At 43.3% G+C, this 26,558-nt stretch overlaps 1 protein-coding gene and 1 pseudogene across 2 annotated transcripts in view; both read right to left on the bottom strand.

The window, feature by feature from the left end:
- The window catches only part of LOC309867787 (uncharacterized protein), a 51,818-nt gene extending 31,987 nt beyond the window's left edge, over positions 1 to 19,831 (bottom strand). The window contains exon 1 of the mRNA XM_082736860.1: positions 19,290 to 19,831. Within this exon, the coding sequence (XP_082592986.1) occupies positions 19,290 to 19,540 (251 nt within the window). The 5' untranslated portion in view covers positions 19,541 to 19,831. The remainder of the gene's footprint in view (positions 1 to 19,289) is intronic.
- Positions 5,572 to 7,202, bottom strand: LOC309867790 (ribonuclease pancreatic pseudogene; annotated as a pseudogene). Its single transcript, XR_014316707.1, has 2 exons — positions 7,154 to 7,202; positions 5,572 to 6,261 (listed from the first exon to the last, which is right to left on the bottom strand). The product of XR_014316707.1 is annotated as a ribonuclease pancreatic pseudogene (transcript).
- Positions 19,832 to 26,558: the final 6,727 nt, after the last annotated feature.

Here is a 26,558-nt window from a genome sequence, read left to right as displayed (position 1 = left end):
ATCAGATTTTCCTTGTGCCTAACTTGAGTTCCCAACCCTGGCCCCTTTCATCAGAAGTGCCTAAGAGACTTTTATGAAGGCCTAGATTCCAGGCCTCTTGAAACAGACTCTGGGAAGGAGGTCTTTTTTGCATGTTTGTGTTTGATGAGCTCCATGGTGAATCTCATATCCATTCCTAGTGGAGAACCATTTTTCTTAGCTGACACTGATTTTCACCCACTGTCCAAGTTCCTATGACTGGCCTTCTACCTGATTCCTGAAACAAAGTTTCTACTTTTCAACTGCCATTCAACAGGCAGTTGAATGGCTATCTGCTACCAGAAGTAAAGTACAAGACATATTGGGGAGGACACAACTGGAAGAATCTACCTCTCCTCCCTATCTCTCTTAAATTATCCCAAATCTTACAAGTGTAGTGGAGGAATAACATCCATTCCTTCTACCCTTCTATGTTCTCAGTTGGGACTGTATAATGAAAAAAACAAACAAACAAACAAACAAACAAACAACAAACAGATTAACAAGAGAAAAGAATTCCCATTTATTTCACATAGGTTTATTTCCCAAGGAAATAAAGCTCTAAAGAAGTGGTTAAACCCGAGTGTATGTATGCCAGGTTTGAGGAAAAGTGGAAAGTGGTGGAAAGATGCACTAGAATAAAAGGTACAAGGTAAGTGTACTAATTGGGGGCAACTTAGGAAGATGTCTCTCCATTTTTGCAGATAATGACACTCCTTTCCTCTGGGTGTAGGAAACTCTCTCCCAGGAGGGTTTAATGACCTGCTTCCAGAGAAGGTCAATAAATCTTTCCTGTACCTGTCTTTTCTCAAGTTTCTTCAACTTAAAAGATTGAATTTGCCAAGTTGCCATATTCTGTAATAGCCTGTCCTGAACTCTGTCAGAAGCTCAGTGTGATGTGAATGGACCCTGGCCATTGGCTTGGTCCTTGGTGCAGCCCTACAATCCTAAAGCAAGTTCAGGGCATTTGATGCATCCATTTTGGGACCTCTGTTGCAACATGCCTGTGTCTTTTCCAAACTGCTCCTGGCTTCAAGGGTATTAGTTCGAAGGCCTGCTATTTGGGCTGTTTCTTTCTCTAGACTTTTATATGCTTGCTGACTGCAAAAGTAATGGTGCCAAATTCTTGTTATTGAAAGAACATTAGCATCTTGAATCATATACGATATCAGCCATATTCAGCCTCTTAGAACACTCCCTCTTCCGTGGTTGCTGAGGTCTTTCTGGTCAGGCACCTGACAAGTGAGTGGTCAGAATAGTGGTTCAGAGACTAATGCTACCTGATGGGCTCCACGTTCCTTTTAAGGTTTAGTTTCATTGTTTCTGCAGAACTACAGGCCTGATTGTCAAAATGGCTGACACTGAGGAACACTGCAGGAAAGTAAGCCAATAGGCTTCAGATAAAGAGCGCCTACTCTGTACCACGAACTCTCCATCACGACGGTGATTAGTTGTGTGAAAGGCAGGGATGTGTGCTTCTGTCTGCTGGGCTGCTGCGGGGTGACACGTGGGGGTGTCTGGGTCAGCTCAAGGTTTCATCGTGGTGGTACTTATAAGTTTTCTTCCTAACGTCATTGCCTGGAATTTCTATTACCAGGATCTTCCTTACCGACCGAGAAGGGGCTGCAGTGAGGTAGTCTCTTTGACTTTTTCCTTTATATCTATGGAAATGGTAAGCGTAAATGCAACACTGAGAAATAAATCTGGTAAAAAGGATGTTTTCCTTTGGTCGTTGTTTGTTAGGCCCCAGTTTCTTTTCCAGACGCAGTTCAGTTTTTTATGTCCCTTCACTGTCTTTATCTATTACACAGATTTAAGTATTAAATGTGATTAATATATTTGATGGAATATGATTCAGCCGTCAGAAACATGAAATCTTGGCATTTGCAACAACTAGGTGGAACTGGAGGACGTTATGCTAAGTGACAGAAGTCATTCAGAGAAAGACAATTATCGTATGATCTCACTGATCTGTGGAATTTAAGACACAAAGCAGAGGATCATAGGGGAAGAGAGGAAAAAATAAAACTAGAGGAAACCAGAGAGGGACAAACCATACAGACTATTAATGATAGGAAACAAACTGAGGGTTTCTGGAGGGGAGAGGGGTAGAGGGATGGGGTAGCTGGGTGATGGACATTAAGGAGGGCACATGATGTAATGAGCACTGGGGATTATATGAGACCCATGAGTCACTGACCTGTACCTCTGAAACCAACAATAATTGTATGTTAATTAGTTGACTTTTAATGAAAAAATTTAAAATAATAATAAACTAATATATTATTACCAAAAATATAAATAAAAATAAAAGTTTATTGACAGGGCACCTGGGAGGCTCAGTGGGTTAAATGTCTGCCTTGAGCTCAGGTAATGATCCCGGGGTCCTGGGATTGGAGCCCCTGGTCTTGAGTGGTCAGGCTCCCTGCTCAGTGGGATGTCTGCTTCTTTCTTGACCTTTGTCCTTTCCCCCTTGCTCACAGGCTCTCTCTCAAGTAAATAAAGAAAACATTCTTTAAAAAGTGAATTAACATGTATACTGGTGCATGTGTTTCTCTCCTCTTTTTCTGTCACAAATAATAACATTTTATATGCAATGTTGTACACTATTTCCTCTTTCCCATTAAGAATATATTTTGACTTGTTGAGTAAACCTGGTGATTCACAGACCTGTACCCCTGGGGATAAAAATATATGTTTATAAAAAATAAAAAATTATATTTAAAAAAAAAGAATATATTTTGAACCTATTTCATGTCAGTAGCAAAAGTGTACTTGGTTCTATTTGCATAGTATTCTGTTGTAAGGATATGCATCATATTTTAATCAGTCCCATGTTCAGGACATTCTGGTTTTTTTTGCCAACTCTTACTATCATAAACCAATTAGGAGGAATATACTGGAGCAAAACAGCAGCCCGAAGGCCCATGGGTTTATCTGTAGTGCGCATGCTGTCCATAAGTCCCTCTGTGTGCTACCGGTCTTCCCTGGAGATAAGTTCTGAAGCTCCCGCATGAGTGTGGGTTCCAGGGGCTATGGGTTGACAATAGGAAACCCTTCCAGATGCATTTGCTGTTACTAGAAAAAGTGAACATTCTGGGCACAACTGAGTAGATATTTTTATTATGATTATGATTATTTTTTTGTAATGGGTATCTGAGAGGTCAGTATCAATTAGATTAGACATTGGTCTTTTAATGCTGGAGACAGTTAAAATAATAGCCATTTTAGTATATGGCAGACAAACTAAGGTACTAGGATGGACAGCTAACTTATTTTTACATTCACTTAGAACATACTCTGGAGCAGATTGAAAGTTCCCATTTGTACGACAATTTATCAAAATTGCCTCACTGAACCCTCATACCGGACTACAAGGTAGTTCTGACTGACCCCTTGCTAGAGATTGTCCTGAGGCCCAGACAGGGTGGTGATAGCAGGGAGCAGCAGAGTCCTGAGGGGCTACTTCCAAGCTCCAGGGCTCTTCCTTGAGCACTGCTGCTCAGAGGGAGCCAGAGTGTGGTAGGTTTAAGGTCAGTTCTGCCCATTCAGGCTGCCTCTGAGTCTCATCTCTAAGAAGGGTATATCATCCAGACTGAACTACCTGGTTTGTCAGGGCTTTGTTTCCTAGGTAGTCAATGTTTCCTTAACAAAATGTAATTAGAATGGGAAAGAAGGAACTAGCCTCTGTTCCAATGGTTTTCTCACTTTTCACACACCTGTCATCTCCAGGTGCAAACTGTGTTTATTTTTTTTCTATTTTTTAAGATTTTATTTATTTATTTGTCAGAGCGAGAGAGCACAAAGCAGGGGGAGAGGCAGGCAGAGGGAGAGGGAGAAGCAGGTTCCCCCCTGAGCAGAGAGGCCAAGGTGGGGCTCCATCTATAACCCTGGGATCATGACCTGAGCCAAAGGCAAACATTAAAGGTCTCAGGTCATGATCCCAGGGTCCTGGGATCAAGCCCCACCTCAGCTCCCTGATCATCAGAGAGCCTGCTTCTCCCTCTCCCTCTGTCGCTCTCCCTACTTGTTCTCTCTCTCTCTGTCAAATAAATAAATAAATAAAATCTTTAAAAGAAAAAGAAAGGAAAGAGAAAAAATGTATTGAGGAAAGAATTGATGGTTTGACATTTCTGTGTGTCTAGGCTGGCTGAAGGAGTTTCAAGAGTGCATGGATGCTGCAAAAACTACAAGCTCTGGACATCACACTACAGAACTTAAATAAAATATCAAGGCTGCCATGGATTGTACCCGCCATTCCTAAAAGCCCAAGAGACAAAGGTAGAATTCTGGAAAAGTGAAGCTATGCTTCCTGTGAGAAAAAATGATTTTCCTCCTCCTCCTGAGTGATTTGATCAGTGAACTTTTCAGAACAGGAGGTCAACAGAACCAAGGGAACTAAGTACCCTACTATGCCATCCTTTCTGATCTTGTTTCTCAGGTCTCCCTAGACCTACTTCCTTGATGCCATATCCATAATCTCCTCTACCTTACTTCTTTTTTAGAGATTTACTTATTTATTTAAGAGAGAGAAAGAGAGAAGGTACAGGCAGGGGAGGGGCAGAGGAGGAGAGGAAGACTCCAGGCAGGCTCTGAGCTGAGCACAAAGCCCAAACTGGACTCCATCCCACGAACCTGAAAATCATGATATGCACTGAAATCAAGAGTAAGCCCCTTAACAGGCTGAGCCACCCAGGAGCCCTCCTCTACTGCACTTAAAAAAAGGGAGAGTGCAGGATTTTCTTCCTGAGTCCACTGTGGTGAAGAAAGAACAAGGACTGGAGGCCAGGAGACCTGGGGTCTAGTCTCAGTTTTGCCACTAGGAAGCAGCAACCATGAGCAAGTCTCTTACCCTTTCTGAGATTCAGGCCGTTCCTCTGTAAAAGTGGGGATTACATTATCTTAGGGATGGCAAGTGGAACACACACATTTATCTCCATCCTGCCTTCAACAGAGGCTACTGTTCAACCATATCGCTTATTAGAATTTTTTTCTGCAACGTTCTAGGCACGCCCAATCCATTAAAGTGGATACATGATTCAAAATCTACTTATTCTTGTTTAATTTAATAATCCTTACATACCTTTCTAGCTCCTAAATGGAATGTTCTGACTTTCCAACTAAGAGATGGCCATTTTTGTGATATGGTAATAGCTCACTCAATAAAAAGAAAAGGAAAATTTAGGTCATAATTTCAGCCCCATGTCCTCCCAGCCAGGGTCTGAGCCGGGTTTTCTTGAGGTCACCCTGTCCTTCCTTCCATGCCAGAGAGTTCGGTATTTGAGCTCACCCTCCATCAACTCACCCAGCAGGACAGTCCCAGACTGTAGCTCCCTTTCATCTCAAATAGCCCATAATTAACAACTTCATATTTGACAAGGCATCTCTGAGAAAAGGAATGATCTCAGGTCACTGAGAACCAAAAGTCAGGAGCAAAGGCACGTAATGATTCTATTCGATGCTTACGAAATCTACCCAGATTTACAGTTCTTACCCAAGCAGGAATGCAATCACACAGACAGTACCAGATGGCAACAGCTTCAGAAATCCAGGTGGTTGCAACTGTGTTTTATTGAAATAGTCCAGGAAGTGGTTTACAGAGGGTGCCCCTCATCCCCCAAATCACACAGGGGCAAGCCCTGGGTAGGAAGGCATGTGTATTTGGGACAGGAGCCCTGACTGGAGTTCTTTCTCTCAGAGCCAGGAAGGGGGAGGGGAGAAGCAGGTGCATCTGGCTGCTCTGGCCTCAGGTGCAGACCTACACAGAACCGTTAAAGTGGACTGGCACGTATGGATTCCCTTCACAGGTCACGATGATGGATTTCCGTAGCTGCTGGGTCTCGTATTCGCATTTGGGGTATTTGGCCTCTTTCTTCAGGTGGCAGTCGGTGATGCGCATTTTGGAACTGCTTTTGTGGCAGTTGGGCTTCGTGTTCTTACAGGGGACATTTTCCTGGAAGCAGACAGCCTGGACATCTGGCAGAGGCTCGTGGATAAACGTGTTCACCAGCTTGCAATCTCCAACCATGATATTCCGGTGCTTCATCATTTTATTGCAGTAGCTGGCAGTGACTGTGGAGGTGTCTGGGTCCATGTGCTGCCGCAGGAACTTCTCAGCCTGCGTTTCCTTGGCCAGAGAAGGCTGGACATAGCCCAGCACCAGCAGCACCAGGACCAGTGGTAGAAAGAGGATGAAGAACCTCTCCTGAGCCATGGTGGTCTCACTCCTCTGGAAGAACCTAGCTGGGAAAAGGAGAGAGGAGAAAAAACATTGCCTTAGAAAGAACCCCAGCTCCTACCTGTGGCCTCCCTGGCTCACAGTCTCCCTTTTGGTCAGCCAGAAAGCTACCCCTTCTCCTGTGCAATTTTCCAAGGAATGTGACAGTTACATACACTCTTGTCCGAAAGCATTCAACTCCCACTCGCTGCAGAGAGGCGGGTCTTTGCCTCTGGGTAGTGACCTGATAGTGAACTAAAATCCTGCAGTCCTGTGTCTGAATATTAGAGATTTTAAAATTTAAAATACATTTGAGGGGGCCCCTGGGTGGCTCAGTCTGTCAAGTGTCTGCCTTGGGCTTAGGTCATGATCTGGGAGTCCTGGGATCGAGCCCTGTCTCGAACACAGCTCCCTGCTCAGTGGGGAGCCTGCTTCTCCCTCTCCCTCTGCTGCCCCTTCTGCTTGTGCTTTCTATCCATCCCTGTCAAATAAATAAATAAATAAATAAATAAAATCTTAAAAACAAGACAAAAAAATAAAATACATTTGAAAAATTAATATATTTATACCCAGTGCTCAAGGGGCTTATTAAAAAATCCTTTTGAATAAGCCATGAGCTGATCGGCATCCCTGAAATACCACATGACCTGCAGGATCATGACGGACAGAGCGAGGCCTGTTTTCCTCCAACACAAGGGCAACAGCACAGTGCCTAACACCAGCATCATAGAGGGATGCCAGTGTGTTCCCAAAAGCAATGCTTCCCTCCCCCAGTGCCTTTGGTTCCCTGCAGCCCACATGCTCCATCCTGATATTGGTCCACCGCAAGCTTTCTTTGGTGCTAACCTCAGCCACCTTGGTCCCTCCAATCAATGCATAATAGAAAGAGTCCCTGAGATCATCTCTTCAGCCACTGACCTGGATGTCTAGCTTGTTCTCTAGGACAGAGCAGAAAGCCAGTCTCTGTGATCCCCGGATCTCTGGGGAGGGAATCTTATACAGATTACAAAGGGGCTTGGCTTCCAAGGAAAGATAGGTGGGAGGAGCATCTTGGTTTCACTTTAGAGGGAACCAAGGACCTTGTAAGGAAGGACATTGTAGGGAATCATCTACACCACGCTTTTTTCAGGACTGCTGGGAAGGGTGAGTCTTGTTTATAGTATCATGTGAACCTCATCTGTCTGCTGGTTCACAAAGATCAACAATGAAAGCCATTATGGCAATGATGCCTGAACCCCGGAAAGTCATCTTCATCTTGGGGGGCCATTTGCAACAAACAAATAGCTCTTGCAGGTTTGCAAAGGGCACATAAACGTGTGATCCCCAGAGCAGCAGGGAAAGGGAGGTACTCTATCTCCTCAGGAGTCCTGGCATGGCTGGAATTCCAACAGCACCTCTTCTGGGGGTGGGGGCTGGTGGGGCCAGCATCCAGGCACCCCCAGCTGGAAGACTGGGCAGACCTAGGTTCTGGGAGGGGGATGTTTCCTGGGCAGGGAGAGGAGGGGACCTGTGACCTCACCCAGTGTTGGCCACTTCAGCTCTCCTGCATGTGGAAGGTGGGTGTGCAGCAGTTCTTGTCCACAGCAACCACTCCTAGAAGGTCAGAGAGGAGGAGAAGAACTAAAGTCAAACCAAACTCCCAAGGGATGTCAGGCAGGCTCAGTCACCAGGGCATGGGAAAAATCTTACAACTTTGCATCTGTATCCATGTCCTGAAATGTCGTCCTGGGATTTTCACTTCCCGAAAGTGGCAGCTGGAATGCTGAGGGTGTAACCTGACCATGTGAATGGCTTTTCCCCTCTTTAGCACATCATAATCTTAATTCAATACACTGGCTTTTATTTCTCAACACACCAACAGAGAATTATTTACCCTGGAACTTGGAAATAAAGATAAAATAAGGGATGCTGACAAAACAATAAAATAAAGCAAAACCTAATGGAGTACATGACTTCATTAAAGCAGCCTCCCACTAAAAAAATTTCTAAGCATGGATATCAGGTTACTGAGAAAAGCTCCTCAGTGGAAATATGAAATTCAGGAAGGAATAAAAAAAGATGATGATACATATATGGACAAATAAAAGGTGTTTGACTATATAAAGCCATAATATCTTGTTGAGTTAAGAAGATAAATTTAAAATATATGTCAGGAACATAACTTGGAAGTGATGTGAATTGCCAAGTGTTCAAGAGATGACTAAAAGTATTGATTTGACTTTTCTTTTTTTTTTTTTTAATATAATTTTTTATTTTTTATAAACATATATTTTTATCCCCGGGGTACAGGTCTGTGAATCACCAGGTTTACACACTTCACAGCACTCACCAAAACACATACCCTCCCCAAGTATGCATCTGAGAATTTCTAAGATAAGCAATGAAAAGAAGGGAAACACAGGGTTTGAATTCCAAACTAGCAGAGAATAAGTAGACTGTGGATCAGTTAGGAGAGTCTAGTTGTGCTGCAGTAACAAACAATCTCAAAATTTCAGTAAAGTTTCTTTGTCATTTCTGCTACATATCTATCTTGGTCGAGCCTAGGGGCTCTGCCTGCTATTGTCACTTGGGAAAACAGGTTGGCACAGGCTTCTTCTTGACACACACTGTCTTAATCAAAGAGGCAGAGGAAAGAACATAGCACTGGGATGCCTCGGTGGCTCAGCTGGTTAAGCATCCTCCTCTTGATTTTGGCTCAGGTCATAAGATCAAACTCTGAGTTGGGCTCTGGGCTGAGCTTGGAGTCTGCTTGGGATTCTCTCTCTCCTCCTCTGCCTTTTACCCACTCTCTCTCTCTGTCTCTAAGTGAATAAATAAAACATAAAAAAAAAAAAAACCCAGCACCGCAGAGGACAGCTCTTAATGCTTCTGCTGGAAGGGACATATGTCACTTCTATTCACACTTCATTGACCGGAGAAAACCTCATGGTCACATTTAAGTGCAAGGAACAGAGAAGTAGGATCCTTCTAGGTGCCTGGAATGAGAGAATTATTTTGAACAGCTTTAATGGCTGTCACAGAATGACAGACAATTACACCATTAATCCAAAAGAAGCAAAGAAAGGATAGGAAATAGAAATGCCAGACAAATGAGACTAATAGAAAAGGCAAAATAAGGTAGGATAATAATAAAATGATAAAAATAATGAGGAAAATAAAAATGAATAATTATGTAAATGGACTAAATTGTGATATAAATCTCTCAAAATTTCTCTCAAGTAGTTAAAAGACAATATTGATAGAAAAAAATAAATAAAATGAAAAAATAAATAAAAATGAATAATTATGTAAATGGACTAAATTGTGATATCAATCTCTCAAAATTTCTCTCAAGTAGTTAAAAGACAATATTGATAGAAAAAAATAGCACTCTTTCTGTCTATGTGCATATATAGAGAGAGTATACTCACACACTATGTGTGTATTTATGTACACATATTACATGTAAGATTATATGTATATACATATACATATAGATAACTTACAATTTTAAAAATAGTTTAAGAAGGTAATATTTTATTAGATGATGAGATGTGATAATCAGCAGATCAATAGAGTATTTGCTGGAGTACTTTCAGAGCACCCTTATTCCAAGAGGTCAAAGAGAAAGTCAGAGTGAAAGAAATGGAGTTAACAAGGAGGCTGACAGTGATGAGCTGGAGCAAATTTGTGCACTAACATGATGGGGATGTATAGGGAGAAGGTGACATGAAGGGGTGCACATCTTGGGGAAAGAGTCAGTATGGGAGAAGACAGTGAAAATACAGCACAGAGAGAGAGCATAGCTCCAGGAAGGAGGCTGACATGGGTAAAGGAATAGGAGACTGTCTTGTCTGTGACGATGGTGGAAAGGGGAGGTGGGTACCAGACAAGGAAAAGCTTGCAGCTGAGAAACAGTGACATTGACTAAGAATATGAGCAGCAGAAGAATGTCCCTTCCAGCAGTGGGATTTTCTCCAAGCAGTGAGACTTGAGTCTTGTTTGCCTCAAACCTCTGTTTTAAAACTGGGTTCTGAGAATGTCTGCATCATCTCTGTTTGTCCTCTAGGTAACAGGGACAGTTATCCAGTATAGAATGTGTCTGTGAGCCATTACTGAGAGACATCATTTCCCATACATTAAATCACAGTTGCAGTATTTATCTTCATTACACAGATTACAATGTGATATCAATCTCTCAAAATTTCTCTCAAGTAGTTTGACATACATCACAGTTGTCATTTCTGTTATGCCCCAATAATTGGGTCTGTGATTAAAGGAGCGAGACTGATATAAAGTGAAGGTCAAGCAAAGTTTTATTTCATGCCAAGCATCAAGAATTGAACTGAACGTTCGGGGACGCACCTCTTACAAGGGAGGGCGATCCTTCTCTGTTTCACAGTCTAGCTTTTAAGGGCAAAGGCCATGCGGTTGGGCCTGGCCATGCACAGGTGACCAATGAGATTTTAACAGACACAGGAAGCTCCACAATGATGGTAGATGACCAATTGAGTTACAATTTACCCTAGTAGACATTTGATTTAGCCTATCACACCTTGGTTAGGATTGGCACCCAAAAGGCTCCCAGAGGGCGGGGCCCATACTTTTGGGTAACCAGGGAGACAGTATGCATCACACCACTGATCAGATGTCTCCACCTGGCCTGACCCACCCTTGTATCTGGGCTTTGTTACCTGGAGCTGGTTTCTGGGACTTGTTTTAAGGGAATCCCCTGGGGGAAGGGGAACAGGGACAGTTTAACTTTAATGAAAGCTTCTTGCTAAGTAGATCCTTACATTACCCCCTTTTCTTGGGAGACTAGTCAAATCTTTGACTTTTTAGCCAGTTCTATACCGCCCTTTTTAACGGCTGCTAGACTGTTTTAATGACTCCAGTGTGATTTACCCAGAAACAGTATTTCTTTCCTAAGGTTATGCAGAGCCCCCCACTTCCCTTTATGAGAAACAGTAAGTTAAGTCCCCCGTTTTTTAATTTTGCAATTGCTCATACCTCCAGCCTATATCTTAACAAAAGGGGCAACAATGAATTTAATGAGCTCATTGTTTTTTGAGTCTACTTTTAGTCCAGGATCAGCAGGGTCCATTGGCAGCAGCATTCACCTCTGGGGGGCGATCTTGTCCTCAGCTCTTTTGACGTGACCCTCGTGAATCCAGGCCCTGATGCCTCCTACTTTTATTGCCGTGGGAGTGGTCAGGATGACAGTAAATGGTCCCTTCCAGCAAGGCTCCAGGTTTTTCACTCTAGGTGCCCCCTCCAGAGGCAGCGACGTATCTAAACCAAGTCCCGGGACTGGGAAGGGCGTGGCTCCACCTCCGTCTCCATGCCAGTGTGGTCAGTCCGGATCCCTGCAGGGGCTCTTTTAAGACAGACTGTAATGCCTGCAGTGACTGGAGTATAGACTGATCAGTCATTTTTGCTATAGCAATCTCTTGTAATCGAGGGCAATGAGCAGGTCTCCCGAACATTATTTCAAATGCAGTCACCTTATTTAAGTAGGGTGTACATTGCACCCAGAGGAGGGCGAAGGGCAGGATATCCACCCACCCACCGCCAGTTTCCAGAATTAATTTTGTCAAGGTCTCTTGAAGAGTCTGACTCATTCTTTTTACTTGCCCTGAGCTCCGGGGCTGGTAGGTACATGTAGTTTCCAATTAGTGCCTATGGCTTTGGCCAATACCTGTGAGACTGAACTCACAAATGCAGGGCTTTGTCTGACCCAGTCACAAGAGGTGACCCAAATCTCTGGTAGCTTTTTGGTTACCATTCCTGCCATCTCATGTTCGGCAGAAAAAGCCTTTAGCCAGCCTGAAAAGGTATCTACACAAACTAACATATACCTGTGCCCATATTTTCCCAGTTTCATCTCTGTAAAATCTATTTCCCAATAAATTCGTGGTTCCTTACCTCTTTCTCTTTTCCCTCTTCCCATTCTAGTTCCTCCCGCATTTACTGCCTGACATTGAGCACATCTATCAACCACATCTTGAGCCATACACCCTAATTTAGAAATCTGGAACTGCTTGCCCATAAGCTCCTTAAGTTTGTGTGTCCCCAGATAAGTGCCCTGATGTATTTGGCTTACTAGTTTCTTCTAGTCTTATCCCAATCTCCTTCATAATCTAATTTAGTCCACTTCTGTAAATGTACCTGTATCCTTGACCAGGAGGGCTGTGGCAGCAATTATGCGCAGGCAAGGGGGAACCCAGCCGCTACTGGATCTAGTTTCTTGCTAAGTTAAGCTATTGGCCTTTGAGTCTGCCCCAGAGTCTGAGTCAAAACTCCTTCAGTCACCCTTGCCTTTCCATCCACATACAAGTGGAAGGGCTTGGTAACATCTGGGATGGCCAATGCTGGGGCAATCTGTACAGCTGTTTGTAATTCCTGAAATGCTCATTCTGCCTCAGCTGTCCACTCTACCATAGTGAGTCCTCCCTTAGCCAGTTCATAGAGAGGTTGCACCATCTCCGTGAACCGTGGTATCCACAGCCTGCAGTAGCTCACCATCTCAGGGAATTCCCTCATGGAGACCAAAGTCTAAATAAGTGGTGTGGCTCTTACAAAGCTGTGTTTTCATTGCTGACACCCGGTACCCTTTTCCCTGCAGAGTCTGTAAGAGAGGTCTTGTTCCCTGCAATCATGACCCATAGTCCTCAGCAGCTATTTCCATTATTTCCACTAACTCAGTCAGATTCTTCCTTTCAAATTCTTCAATTTTCTGAAGTTACTTCCTTATATTGAAAGACCCTAGAGGACCCGCACCCAAGGACGCACTCACAGACCACTGGATGCAATAAGCAAGAGGATTTTATTCGGGCATGCTCGGACTCCCAGGGACACTTGACCACGAAATCCGCGAGGGATGGGTCAGTGTCTGAGAGCCCTGATCTGTTTCGGGAGTCCCTTAATATAGAATTTTACAGTCTATTACATCAGAGCCCTCACTTTTCTAGCCAGTAATTTCAAAGCATTACAGTAAGGCCTACACATAGGTAGCCAATCCTTTAAAACCAACCATACATTCTGGCCAGTCACCATTCAGGTAGTGTACAGTAGAGCGTACGTGTTGAATTGCACGTTTCTAACCTTTATCTGTATACGTGCTGAACCGCACGTCTCCAGCTAGTGTACGTGCTGAACCGTACGTCTCCGGCCTTGGTATGGGAGACAACCCTTATCAATTTTATTTAGTAGTAGGGGAAATTCTTAACAGGGGAAGGGTATAACTTTATTTGATTACACAGCGAACGAGGGTTTAAGCAATTTTTCATTTCTTAGCAAAGCATTAGAAGCATTATTATACAGAAACCAGAAACAGCTGGGTTAAACACAGATTTTTGCTATTCGTTATCCTGTTATGCTGCTTGCTGACTCCCTTATCTATGGTCAGCTGGCCACAGTTTCTTAGTTAGCATAAGCTGGTTATAAAAAGAATGTTAAAACTTATAGGCTATACTATAGTTCTGACCTGGGGTCCTTCAATATCTGGGGCTGACTGACTGGCAAAGGCAAGATCATCTACACGAGTTATCGTGCAACTTCTCTGCAGTTTACCTTAAGCTGTCTAGCTTAGGTAAACAAACATTTAATAGCAATCTAATCTAGAATTTGACACCCATAAAGGCATGTTATTAAAACAATTTTTCTCTCTAAAATAACCATTTCCAGAGATATACAAATCAGGACCTATTCATTTGAAAAACAAGCCCAGTTTTAACAAACTTGGCCTAATAATTTACATAAGCTCAGCAAGAACAGTAAGTAATCATATAGATTTAGAATCTGCTTTGCTGGAACTTCTCATAAGGAATCTCTAGGTTGAACTTTTAGTAGCCTCTCTGGGCCAGAAGCCAAGCCACAATTTGCCATCAGACATGCCTGCAAAACCTGTCAGATTTGGATGAACTCCTGAGGTGCCCAAAGTAATCTGAGATTCCTCCTCCTACCAGGGAGTGACATTCTTTACTCACCTGGTCAGGCTGCTGGGAACTCTGTAAGCAAGGTATCAGGCCAACAGTTCCAAGGGGCTTTACAGCTCTAGGTTTTATAAAATCAGCCTTAGTTTCCTTAGCTGGTTATATCTGAGTCTTTTCAAATATGATGTTCCAGTCAAAGCCTTGGTAAAATGACCAGTGTTTCCAATGCTGTACTGTTACAAGGAGAAGATTCTTATTGAACTTATGCAAATGACTGATTGCCAAGGAAGAAAGAATACTTAACTGAGACATTTAGGTTTCAGAGGGTTCAGATAGAGAGAAAAGTTAAATGCCTTGATTTGTTTACAAATGAATACCTTTACATCTCTATTAGTTACATATAACTTAAGAAAAATTTTCCCTAGCCTAGAGGAGCAAACATTACAGAAACAGCAATGTTTAAAACATTAAAGACACAACATCACAACCTTTCAGTCCATCTAGTCCCATGTTACTAATTCTGGTTTAGTCCGAATGTAGCCCTTACTTCTGTAAATTTTTACCCATTTCAGTTCCCGGGATTTTAACATATCAAAGACCCGTATTTGTCCTGAAAGTCTTCCCATATGAATTTCCTGTAAGGCGGAATTCATCTTACAAGAGAACTTAAACAATTACAAATGAAAAAACTCAGAACATATATAGTTAAATATCAAGTGATGACCCTTATCAAAACATTAAAATTATAGGAAATGTATAGAACCTCTAGAATAATTACAGCATTTACCCAAATGCAACCCAAGATTTATCATTGGGTTGCATTTGGGTACTCGCATCAGTACTTGCTGAGTAACTTGGCATATCAAGGAAGCCTTATGAGCCAAAGAGATCTCATTTACAACTCTGGGCAGTCAAAGAGAAGACCATTTACATTTCAATTAACTGAAGAAAACTGCCCTTTTAAACAGAGAGAAAACCAGATTTTCTATACCAGTGTTTTTCCTTTTTTAATTTTTAAGCCTGCAGTCTTGAGTTTTCTGGGTTTCCCTCCCATGAATGATGTCTCAGACAAAGGGAGGAGGATCTTTCAGATGCTGTCCTGCTCATGTCCCTCACAGGAACTTAGGAGCATCTTAGCTAAGGTCGGTCCATATAAACCCCAGATCAGGCTACTTTGTGGAGTAGATGACCATTATGCCATATGACAACCCGCGAGACTCAGGGTGCAGCCCACTCAGACTCCGTAGCGGAAGCGGTGGAGCCATACAGACACATTCACACAGTCAGGCATTCTTCAGATTCAAACAGGTAGGACACCTCTCCCCACTGGGTCTCCCCTTCCATTCTTTAGGAATGGATCTAGCTCAGAAAGCGGCCCCGGGCCCGTTTTTATTTATTATTCAAACAGAATCAGGCATCTGGTCTTTTTCTCTCCTTTTTATATATTTCCTACTTTTCTACAGAGTTGTTTCCCTTATTTCCATCAGTCTTAATTACACTTAGCCAGAACTTTGTACTCTTAGAAATACCTTAACCTCTACTGAAGATTAAATATAAACCAATTGTGAACTGTTACAACAGAATTTTTTAGATAGCAAATTTATTAATCAGTTAAGCACAAAACATGTTTGCCAACAGATTTCAAAAGCACAAACCTAGTTCCAGCAACCAGCGCTCTAGCATTTTATACATTTGGTTAAAGTTTCAGGTTACCAAAGACTTTGAAAGCTACCTTAAGAATTACCCATTAAAACTTTGAGACAGACAATTAATCATCTGTTCAGTCATCTCTTTGCTAATAGATTTAACACAGATTTTAACAAATAAATGACTTTAAGTAAAAACTTGACTTTAAGTAAAAACTCTGAAGTTTCACATTTACTACTGTTAACTCAAAAGACATGTTCATCCTAATTAACCCAACAAACTTAAAGTAGTTCAAATACTGAACTATGTTCCTCCTGGGCCCACTTCACTTTGAATGTTTACCTGAGACCCGGGGGGGAAGATCTGGCGTTGGGGGTATTAGGTCCAGGGTGTTCTCTTCTTGTTTCCCGACAGTGAAGAACAGAACAAAGTGCCACCAGAATGCAGAGAAAGGGTTCCCAGTTCTAGGGCTCATCATCTCCAAGAGAGGAGCACACACCATCCTTTCCCACCAGCAAGAGGGAGGCACTAGGTAGTCCCCGTCGGGCCAGAGAGGGCAAGGAATGTCCCCAAAACAAAGTTTGTTTTGGCAAACAAACAAACTCGGGAATATTCCTTAAAGTCTCTGTCTCGAATTAGACTACCCCCAGTTGGCTCCAGTTATAGCCATTAAAAGTCAGAGTTCCCTTACTCTCTGCTTGTCCTATTTCTTCAAACACAACCAACAGCACAGAAGACAACAAAAAGACAAGACAAAGACAACCACAGGCCCAGAACCTGCCACCGGTGGGGACTTTTTGATCTTCTGGCCTTTCAGGGGGACTTGAACCCCCTGACCACCTAGGTTACTGTCTAGGGGGACTCAAACCCCCTGACTGTCTAAGGGGAATCGAACTCCCTGGTGATCTACCAGTGGAGGGAAGGTGCGTCCCCACATCCTCTCCAGCCCTGGGGAGCATGGCAGGGTCCAGCTTCACCCAGGTGGGCTATACCTGGAGCTCCACCCAGACACAACAACCGATCTCAAAGAGCACCTGGAGATCGTCGGATCCCACAGAGTAAAATCCGTGAGATCTTACCTCAATGCTTTTCCCAGAAATTCTGATGCTTGCTCAGTTCTTGTCATTTAATCCCGGACGAGCCCCCATATGTTATGCCCCAATAATGGGTCCGTGATTAAAGGAGCGAGACTGATATAAAGTGAAGGTCAAGCTGTCGGGAGCCAGTACAGGAGGCCTACTATAAGAGCTGTAAGGGACTGAATTTGATTGGCTGTTCATTTAGGTCCACTCACGCGGGAAGTGCATGAGCACTGCGATGATTGGCTAGGCGGGCTAAGCTGCCGGTGTATATATGCTTCAATGTACTTGTAGAGGGGCGGGCCCGCAGGGAGCCCGGCTGCGCCGGGCGGGCCGAGGGGGCCACAGCCCTGACCATGGCGGCGGCGGCGGGGGCACCAGGCGCCAAGGCGGCGGCGCGAGGCCCTGGAGGCGGCGGTGGCACCCGAGGGGCGGCGGGAGCTGCGTGCTGTGCTGCGCCAGAGGGGGAAGAAGATAAAAAGAAGCCATTAAAGAAGTTTGCCTCCACGCGTGTCTCCGTGTCGTTCTTGCTGGCGAGAGCGACAAGTGGTGCCGAAACCCGGGAACTCGTGCAGAAGAGACGCGTGGAGTGAGGCAACGATAAGGTAAGGAGTGCACCAATAACTGTCCATTGACAGGGAAGTTCCCTGGAGACGATCGGAGGTTAGGCGGCTTGTGACGATCTTCAGGGACGATAGAGAGTAAAGTTTTCCCGGATGGGAAACGATAGAGTAAAGCTTTCCCGGATGGGAAACGAGATGGCTGTAAAGTTCCTAGGATAAGGAGGAGAGTAGAGCTTTCCGGTATGGGAAACGAGATGGCCACATATAAAATGCTGGGGCCGCTTTCTGATATCCTTAAAGCAATTGGTACTCCTTTAAAAAATAAAACAGCTCGCTTGTTTTTGAGAGAAGTGGGACAAACGGCTCCCTGGTTTTTGGAAAGGAGCTTGCAAAAAAGGAGGAAAAGCTAAAGGCTATGGCGCAGCTCAAAATGCAGGGGAAAGTTATGGCGCAGCTGAAATTAAAAGTGAAAGAAGGAGCTATGGCGCAGTTACAAACAGAGACGGAAGTGGTAGATAACTTAGATCTTATGCCCACGCGCCCAGCCCCAACAGCGCCACCTTATGAGGGGCCTCCTCCATATAAACCTTGCTGCACCAAGGCCTGCTATTGTGCGAGCTGCACTGCACGAGTGGCTGCCATAGTAGTCTCTCAGGAGTTTGGGTGGGAACAGGATTCTCATTCAGTCCTAAAATCCCCACTTACTCTAACTCCACCTTTTTTGGCTATAATTATACCTACCAAGACCTGGCGCAAGGCGAGTCAGCTCACCTTCTAGATAGGTGGCTGCTCTGCAACGCGGCACAGGCATGTACAGGCTTGGAAAGCTTTCACTTTATTAATGGGACTACATGGCATAACTGTATGTACAACTATCACATAGGCTCTCGATTTGAAAAAATTGGATTCCACTTTAGGTAAGGCTGGGCCCTTCTTCAGGTTCACGAGAGACTTCATTACGACTTTACATCTTTTTGTTTAGTTTAAACTTTAGTGATAACGTACCTTTAATACGGATTCCATTTGTTTTTAAAACCTTGTAAATATAAAAGTTTGAATTAAAACAACTGTTATTATTGCAAGGGTAATTCAAGTTTACATGGTTTTTACATTTTCAATGGTGTGATGACTTTTTTGATTCTGTGTACTCCAAGGTACTGGAAAAGTTTTTCTTTTACCAAATTTTTTCAACTTCTACTAAGTATAATTTAATGTAAAGTGATGAAAACTTGTGCTAATTAATGTATTCTAATATGTGATATAGTTTACAAGTTATAATTATTAAATGTCCATAATTTGGAATGCTGTTATTTATCAGTAAATGTAAATTATTTGAGGCATTTAGCCATACACATCAGAACTTCTTAACCTGTCTGCGTTCTGTAGTATAATTATATTATAAACTGATGACTGATACCGTCATTCTTGATTCTTCATGGCATCAAGTCACTGAAATGAAAATATGGGAGTATTTATTTACTTTTTGTAACTAAGTTGGAAACAAAAAATGATAAAAGGAAGTATGTAAGGGGAAAATGATTCTCGTTAAATCCTGCATTTTCAGTCTCCGTTGTGTCATGTGTATCAACATATTACATACTCCATGTAAAAATTTGCTTAAAGTATACAGCATTTAGCATGTAGTATATATGCCGTAGGTATTAGGTTGAAACACTAAAGTCTGCCAGAAACTTTAGACAGTAGCAAGAAAATTGTTTTGTTTTTTCTTGGAGAGTATCAGTTTTGCAAACTTCAGTTGTAAATTCAAAGGGCTGACTTTAGTTCTTCCGTGGTAATGGCTTGAATAACATCATCTTTGGGATATTGCACCTCAGCTAAGCACATAAGTTACTCACCATTGCCCGTCTGTGTTAGAGCTCCCTTTCTCTTCATAGCTTTTAATGCTTCTACTATTAACAAGTCATCTAGTCTCTCTTGTGAGTCCCAGAATTGTCTGCTATCAGAATGTTGGAACGCCACGGTGGGAGACTCGGCAGTAATAGCCAAGATACCAACGTATATCCCGATGCCAGTACAGGTGAACCCCGACAACCTGCCGGTGCTGCTTCGACATAAACGAGACTTTGGAATAACAGCAGCCATTATTGCAGCTATCGCAGCATCCACCGCCGCTGCTACTGCTGCCGCGGTAGCGTTGACAACCTCGGTACAGACAGCCGCCACGCTCAACAACGTCACAGGAATGGTAGCTGAAGCATTGGCTACACAAGAACAAATTAACGGACATTTGCATGCTGGGATCCTTATTGTAAATCAAAGAGTTGATCTAGTACAGGAACAAATAGATGTCTTAGAATCTATAATCTCAACAGGATGTATACATAATATGGCGGGACTTTGTGTTACTCCCGTAGCTTACAATAACTTGTCAGTAGCGGCCAATCTGTCTCGACAATTGGGAAGAATGCTTAATGGTACCTGGAACCATCAATTTCAAAATTTAACTAGGCAATTACGAGCTCAAATTATATCCATATTCTACCAAAGTAACTATTGCACCTGTTAGTGAGTGGAAAAAATGTTACAGCAATCTGTTTCGTTCCTCAAACAGTGGGCCGGACTTGGTGCCATGGCTGTTCTCTTAATCACAGCTAACATACTAATGTTACGTTGGGTGTGTGGCCATGTCCGTCGCAATCAACGACAATAACACCTCATGGTTCAAGCCATGATGGCTCCTGAAGCTGGTACCTCCCCCCAGATATGGCTAAGTATGCTAGATCGGTAGTCAAAGATGGGTAAGACTGATCCCACACCATAGCAACCTAAGACAGGGGCTCTTCGACCAGGGAGAGTACCCGATGACGGGTAAGCATGTGTGCTGAGGATTGGCAACCTAAGACAGGCACGATCTCAGCCATTATAAATAAATAAAAAAGGGGGAGATGTCGGGAGCCAGTACAGGAGGCCTACTATAAGAGCTGTAAGGGACTGAATTTGATTGGCTGTTCATTTAGGTCCACTCACGCAGGAAGTGCATGAGCACTGCGGTGATTGGCTAGGCGGGCTAAGCTGCCGGTGTATATATGCTTGAATGTACTTGTAGAGGGGCGGGCCCGCGGGGAGCCGGGCCGCGCCGGCGGGCCGAGGGGGCCGCAGCCCTGACCATGGCGGCGGCGGCGGGGGCGCCGGGCGCCGAGGCGGCGGCGTGAGGCCCTGGAGGCGGCGGTGGCACCCGAGGGGCGGTGGGAGCTGCGTGCTGTGCTGCGCCAGAGGGGGAAGAAGATAAAAAGAAGCCATTAAAGAAGTTTGCCTCCACGCGTGTCTCCGTGTCGTTCTTGCTGGCGAGAGCGACATCAAGCAAAGCTTTATTTCACGCCAAGCATCAAGAATCAAACCGAACGTTCAGGGATGGACCTTTTACAAGAGAGGGTGATCCTTCTCTGTTTCACAGTCTAGTTTTTAAGGTCAAAGGCCATGCAGTCGGGCCTGGCCATGCACAGGTGACCAATGAGATTGTAACACACACAGGAAACTCCACAGTGATGGTAGGTGACCAATTGAGTTACAATTTATCCTAGTAGACATTTGATTTAGCCTATCACACCTTGGTTAGGATTGGCGCCCAAAAGGCTCCCAAAAGGCGGGGCCCATACTCCTTGGTAAGGAGGGAGACAGTATGCATCCCCCCACTGATCGGATGTCTCCACCTGGCCTGACCCACCCTTGTATCTGGGCTTTGTTACCTGGAGCTGGTTTCTGGGACTTGTTTTAAGGGAATCCCCTGGGGGAATGGGGGCAGGGACAGTTTAATTTTAATGGAAGCCTCTTGCTAAGTAGGTCCTTATAATTTCTTTAGGCACATAACAATGTAATTTTCATTTCCATAAACCACTCTTGAGAATTTGACTAGAGTCTCTAGAGTGAGGAGACCATATGTATTAGTTGCAGCTTCATGACTGGTATGTTACGTTCAGGAAAATTTTATCACCTCTCTGGACCTCAGTTTCATCATCTATAAAACACGCAAGCTGGAGGATTGGCAAAGCACTAATAAAAGACTATTTAAATGCAGAGTTCAGAGTGCTCACCATTACATTCACCTTTTTAATTATTCCTGCAACACTGACTGGCATTTTTCTGGATGAAAGCAGATGAATACCCAAAAGTCCTGCATTACGATTTTAAAGATCAATAATATATAAACTTCTGTATTTGTTTTCTTATCTGTAAATTAGGAATAATAAAATACTTTATTTTAAGATGCTATAGACTGAATGTTTGTTTCCCCAGCCCCACCCCAAATTTGTATATTAAAACCTAAGTCTCAATGGGATGGTATTTAGAAGTGAGGCCTTTGAGAGGGGATTATGTCATGAAGGTGGAGCACTCATGAATGGGATTAGTGCCCTTACAAGAGAGACCATGGAGAGCTCCTTTAGCCCTCTCTCATGTGAAACTGGTTCATAGCTATGAAACCATATTTATGCCCCTGTTGGCTGAGGGACATCCTTATTTATGCTCATTCTCTTGGCTAATAAATAATAATGTCCCTTTTCACTCTCAAAGTGTCCCAATCAGACAACAAATTATAGGGTCACCTTATTCAAAGCACACTGTAAGCCCTAAAATAATTTTAATGTTATTATTATTACCACTACTGATATTGTTTCTTCAAGAGTCAAAATTAAAAGTTCACTTTTCATTCTGATCTAGTAGTAGAGGTGACAGTGAATGAAGTTTCTGATTGGGAAAGAAGGATAAACTGAAAAGTTTCAAAGTTCTCTTTATTTTTTTTAGAAGACCTTATTAATTTATTGGACAGATAGAGACAGCATAAGCAGGAGGAGCATCAGAGGGAGAGGAATAAGCAGGTTCACTACTGAGCAGGGAGCTCGATGTGAGGGGTTTGATCCCAGGACCCTGGGATCATGGCCTGACCCAAAGGCAGACCTTAAGTGACTGAGCCACCCAGATGCTATAACTTCTATTTTTATAGAGAATCAGAAAGCAGTAAAAATGGAATGGGTGTATCAGGAAAACACAGGCAGATCTGGGCTTGGACATCATACTAGACACACTGAGATTTACTGTGGGGTAACTGTCAGGAGGCACTGAGGCATTCAAAGCAGCGCCTTCGAGAGAGCATTGGGATAACCATGTACAACCTAGCATAACTCATTGGGACAATGGTGGGAAACATGGCTGTACCTGAGTCTCCCTGGGGGAAAAATGGGACAGACAAGTTTGTAAATAGGAAGCGAAGGGAGTGAATGAAGACTGGAGGCAGAGGGGTCTAAACAATGCAGCTTTCCTTGCACCTAAAGATTGCCTTTGGCTACTCCCTTCTGCTTGGTAGACAATAGAGTGGCCAGAAAGAGGAAGGGAATAGATCCAGAGCAGGAGGTATCTTATCTGCAGTGCCCTGTCTTGCCCTATCTCCAAAACTGCCTCTCAAGAGCTCTCTCAATTCCTGTTAGGTTCCTGGGGGAAGTTGCCTCAAGACACCTTCAAATCTCTCGGATGTACCCAAGCCTCAGAAAAATGGACCATTGGGGATAGAATCTCAGACCTGGAAATGGCCAGCCAGCTCAGATGACTGGGGTTACAGCTGAAGAATGAAATCATTCTTGGCTTAAGTTCTCAGTGAACAATGTAGTTTTTGCTTAACATTTCTGAGTGCTTGTTGACTGATCAAGTTTCAGAAAATACTCTCTTCCAGTGAAAAGTATTTAGACTGGGTGTAGGAGTAAGTCAGAGAGGTCTGGGGTTTGTCCTGAACTTTCACTGATCTTCCAGCCCCTTGAGAGGATGGCCCTTATAGTCAGTTCATTTTGTCCAATGACGAGTCTAAGGAAAGAGAAGACGGCTCTCTCTGGGATGATCAAATAGATATGCCTGCTTATCTGCATGTTACCATATCAGTCTCAAAAACACTTTCTGCTCCTGACTCTATGCCCACTTAACTTCATTTGTGACTTTGTGGAACATCATGTAGTAAGAAAAAGCATGGGCCTGAATTAGAGCCCCAGTGTCATAGTATAACTTACAGCTAACTTCGTGGTGCTGCTTATACATTGCTGTACGGCACACTTACTAAACAACAATACTTTCATTATCTCTGACTTTATGGTTTAGTTGTAAATCATCAGTCTTCAGCAGGGTAGGGTAGAGATAAGGGAAAAACTGCAAACACATCCTAAACTTTTGGAGTTCATCATGGTGGGATGGGCAAAACAATTCTCAGACTATGTTAGATGTATTACAAGAGTGAGAATGAGCACAAAGGTTAATGTTGTGAAGAGCCAGGGTTCAACCTGGACATGTGTTTATGGAATAGGTGGAGGAAACAGAGTGGAGGAAGAAACTTTTTCCTCCACCCTCTTAGGTTCAGAGACTAGGAATGTACAAATTAAACTGACAAAAGATAGACTAGCAAGAGATAAAACCCGAGTTACATACACATAGACAGGACCCAAAGTGAACCCTATACTTTGGGTGATGTGCCAAAGTAGGTCTGTCATTTAAAACAAATGTACTGCTCTAGTGCAGGATGTTGACAATGGGGGAGGCTGTGCATGGGGAGACATGGGGACTCAGGGTATTTGAGAATTCTTTCTGCTCATTATTTGCTGTGAACCTTAAACTGTTCCCCCAAATGATGTCTATTTAGAAGGAAAAATTAAAAAGTGATGCTGATTTCTTCAAAAATTTCAGACTTTTACTTACTTCACTCAGCATCAACTTTTCCAGTCCTGTCTATGTTGATACAAAAGTTGGGTATTCATCTTTTGTGATGGAGGCAAAATACTCCATTGTATCTGTCAAGCAGAGAGAGTCAATTATCATATTGTTTCACTTACTTATGGAGCATAAGGAATAACAAAGAGGACATTGGGAGATGGAGAGATGAAGTGAGTTGGGGGAAATTGGAGGGGGAGACAAACCATGAGAGACTGTGGACTCTGAGATACAACTGAGGGATTTGGAGGGGTGAGGGGTTGGAGGTTGTGTGAGACTGGTGGTGGTTATTATGGAGGGCATGTATTGCATGGAGCACTGGGTATGGTACATAAACAAAGAATTTTGGAATACTGAAAAAAAAAATAAAAGAATATCAATGCTAAAAAAAAAAACTTTCAAAGACCTAAGATACAGAGACGGTGGAACTGTTATGATTAAAGGTGGCTAAAGACACAGGGCAAATAATGTGACACCTGACACTGGCCTTGAACCCTGACTAGGGGAAGCACACAGCTGAGAGAGCATATGTGATGCAGGAAAGGCTTCTGCATGCATAATCTCCAAGTCTGTACTTCTGGGCCTTCCGCATGACAGGCACAAGCTCTGTCCTACACCATCCCTACCCCTCAAATGCACATGAGAAGGAGGTGGAGATGAGTGACCATGGAGATTAAAGCCATTGCTCTACACAGGAGGACCTAGAGTGGGTCGGGCACAGTTTCAGGATTTGCCATAAGCAGAGAAATCAGAAGGCAACCTTGATTTTAATCAAGAATGTGTGGACAGATCATGTGATTGATCTGATTCAACGAAACCATCCTGAGAACAAGCTTTCGGGTTCTTGGACAGGCTGCACATGGAGGCCATGTGCCCAGAGCAGATAAGCTGTGTGCATTCTGTGTGGACAGACTGACCAGACCCCGATAAATGATGTTGATAAAGAAGGGAATTAGTCCACAGCAAAGGAGGGGACACTCAGACAGAAGATCTTTATTCCATCAGTGGTCTTTCATGATCATTGACGTGTGGGAATGTTGATTTTTTCAAAGACCAGCCCACCTGTTCCACTTTTTTTGGTAGGAAGAAAACCGTATAGAGAGATCCAATGGATGGAGAGGCCACATTTATCTTTCACAGTCCAGTGGGCCATCTCCCAGCCTTCTCTGCTGCTGTCATAATGATTCTAAATCTTTGTGTTTGCATTTGAATGCAATTAATTTTTCTCTTCCCTCAGTATTGATGGTAAGTCAACATCTGTACAGAATTTGTCATTACTTAACATAGTTTTTTTTTTTGCCACTGCAGCTGTCATTTCAATTCCTACTGCTCCTACTTCCTGTTGTCAATAGTGGCACGCTTAGCATAGACTCCTCCAGGGAAAGTGTCACTCAACTCCTCTCTGTCTAGTGCTGAGGCTCATTACATACTTCTGTCTTTTGCAAGGGGACCTCTGAGCCCCTCAGACATGTCACCTCACTCTCAGGTGTGGAGAGAGCTGTTGACCTGGGATTTGACTGCTGGCCCTCAGGTTGGATCTTGCATGACTCCTTGTGGTGAGGTGATTTAAATTTCCTTCAGATGAGAGTCTACAGTCCATGTTGTCTCTTCCTTTAGGAAATCTGTGCTTTCTTGGGGTACATGAGTGGCTCAGTGAAGCCCTCATTGCTTGAGGGTCATGTCATGGTCTGAGGGCTATGGGATGGATTGAGCTCCATTTTGGGTCCTGGGCTCAGTATAGAATCACCTTGAGATACTCTCTCCCTCTGCCCCTGTACCACCCCATCCCCCTGTTCCCACTCACTTTCTCTCTAAAATAAATAAATAAAATTAAAAAAAAAAAAAGAAAACTAGGTTTTCCTTTTCCTATTCTCCTGAAGCCATGCCATTTCTGTGACAAGAAATACAAGAGCTACTGACACCTCAACCTGATTCCTTCTATTAGGTATTTTATTTCTTCTCTCTATGCCTTGTCACCACCATCTCATATCCCCTTGCCTCTCCCCAGCCACACCAGGCTCTTTAGGGGGAGAGAAGATGCCAAGTTTTTCCTGCTACAGGGCTTTTGCACTTGTTATTTTTTCCTGCCTGAAATGTCCTTTTATGTGAATGTCTCCTCATTTCTTAAATTTCACTTTACATATCCCCTCATCAGAGTTCTTCCTTAATGTATAAATAATGATTGTTGAGAAATAGTAGAGTAAGGTAGAGTAACTGAGTGGTTGGGTGAAAGGAAATTCAGCCTTTTACTAGGTTACTTTCTCCAAGAATCTGCTGAAGTGTCCAGGAATATTTATATAATATATAAGTCCATTGTGATTACTGATCAGGTCAATGCACCCCTTTCCCTGAGGATGATGCTATGTTCCTACACTGGTACCTACTTAATGTGAACACACATCCTTGTGTCTACTTCCCC

This window comes from Mustela nivalis (assembly GCF_964662115.1).
Source record: "Mustela nivalis genome assembly, chromosome: 6".
Classification (NCBI taxonomy): domain Eukaryota; kingdom Metazoa; phylum Chordata; class Mammalia; order Carnivora; family Mustelidae; genus Mustela; species Mustela nivalis.
The sequence above is the reverse complement of the archived record's forward strand: the minus strand, read 5'-3'. Positions and strand labels throughout refer to the sequence as shown.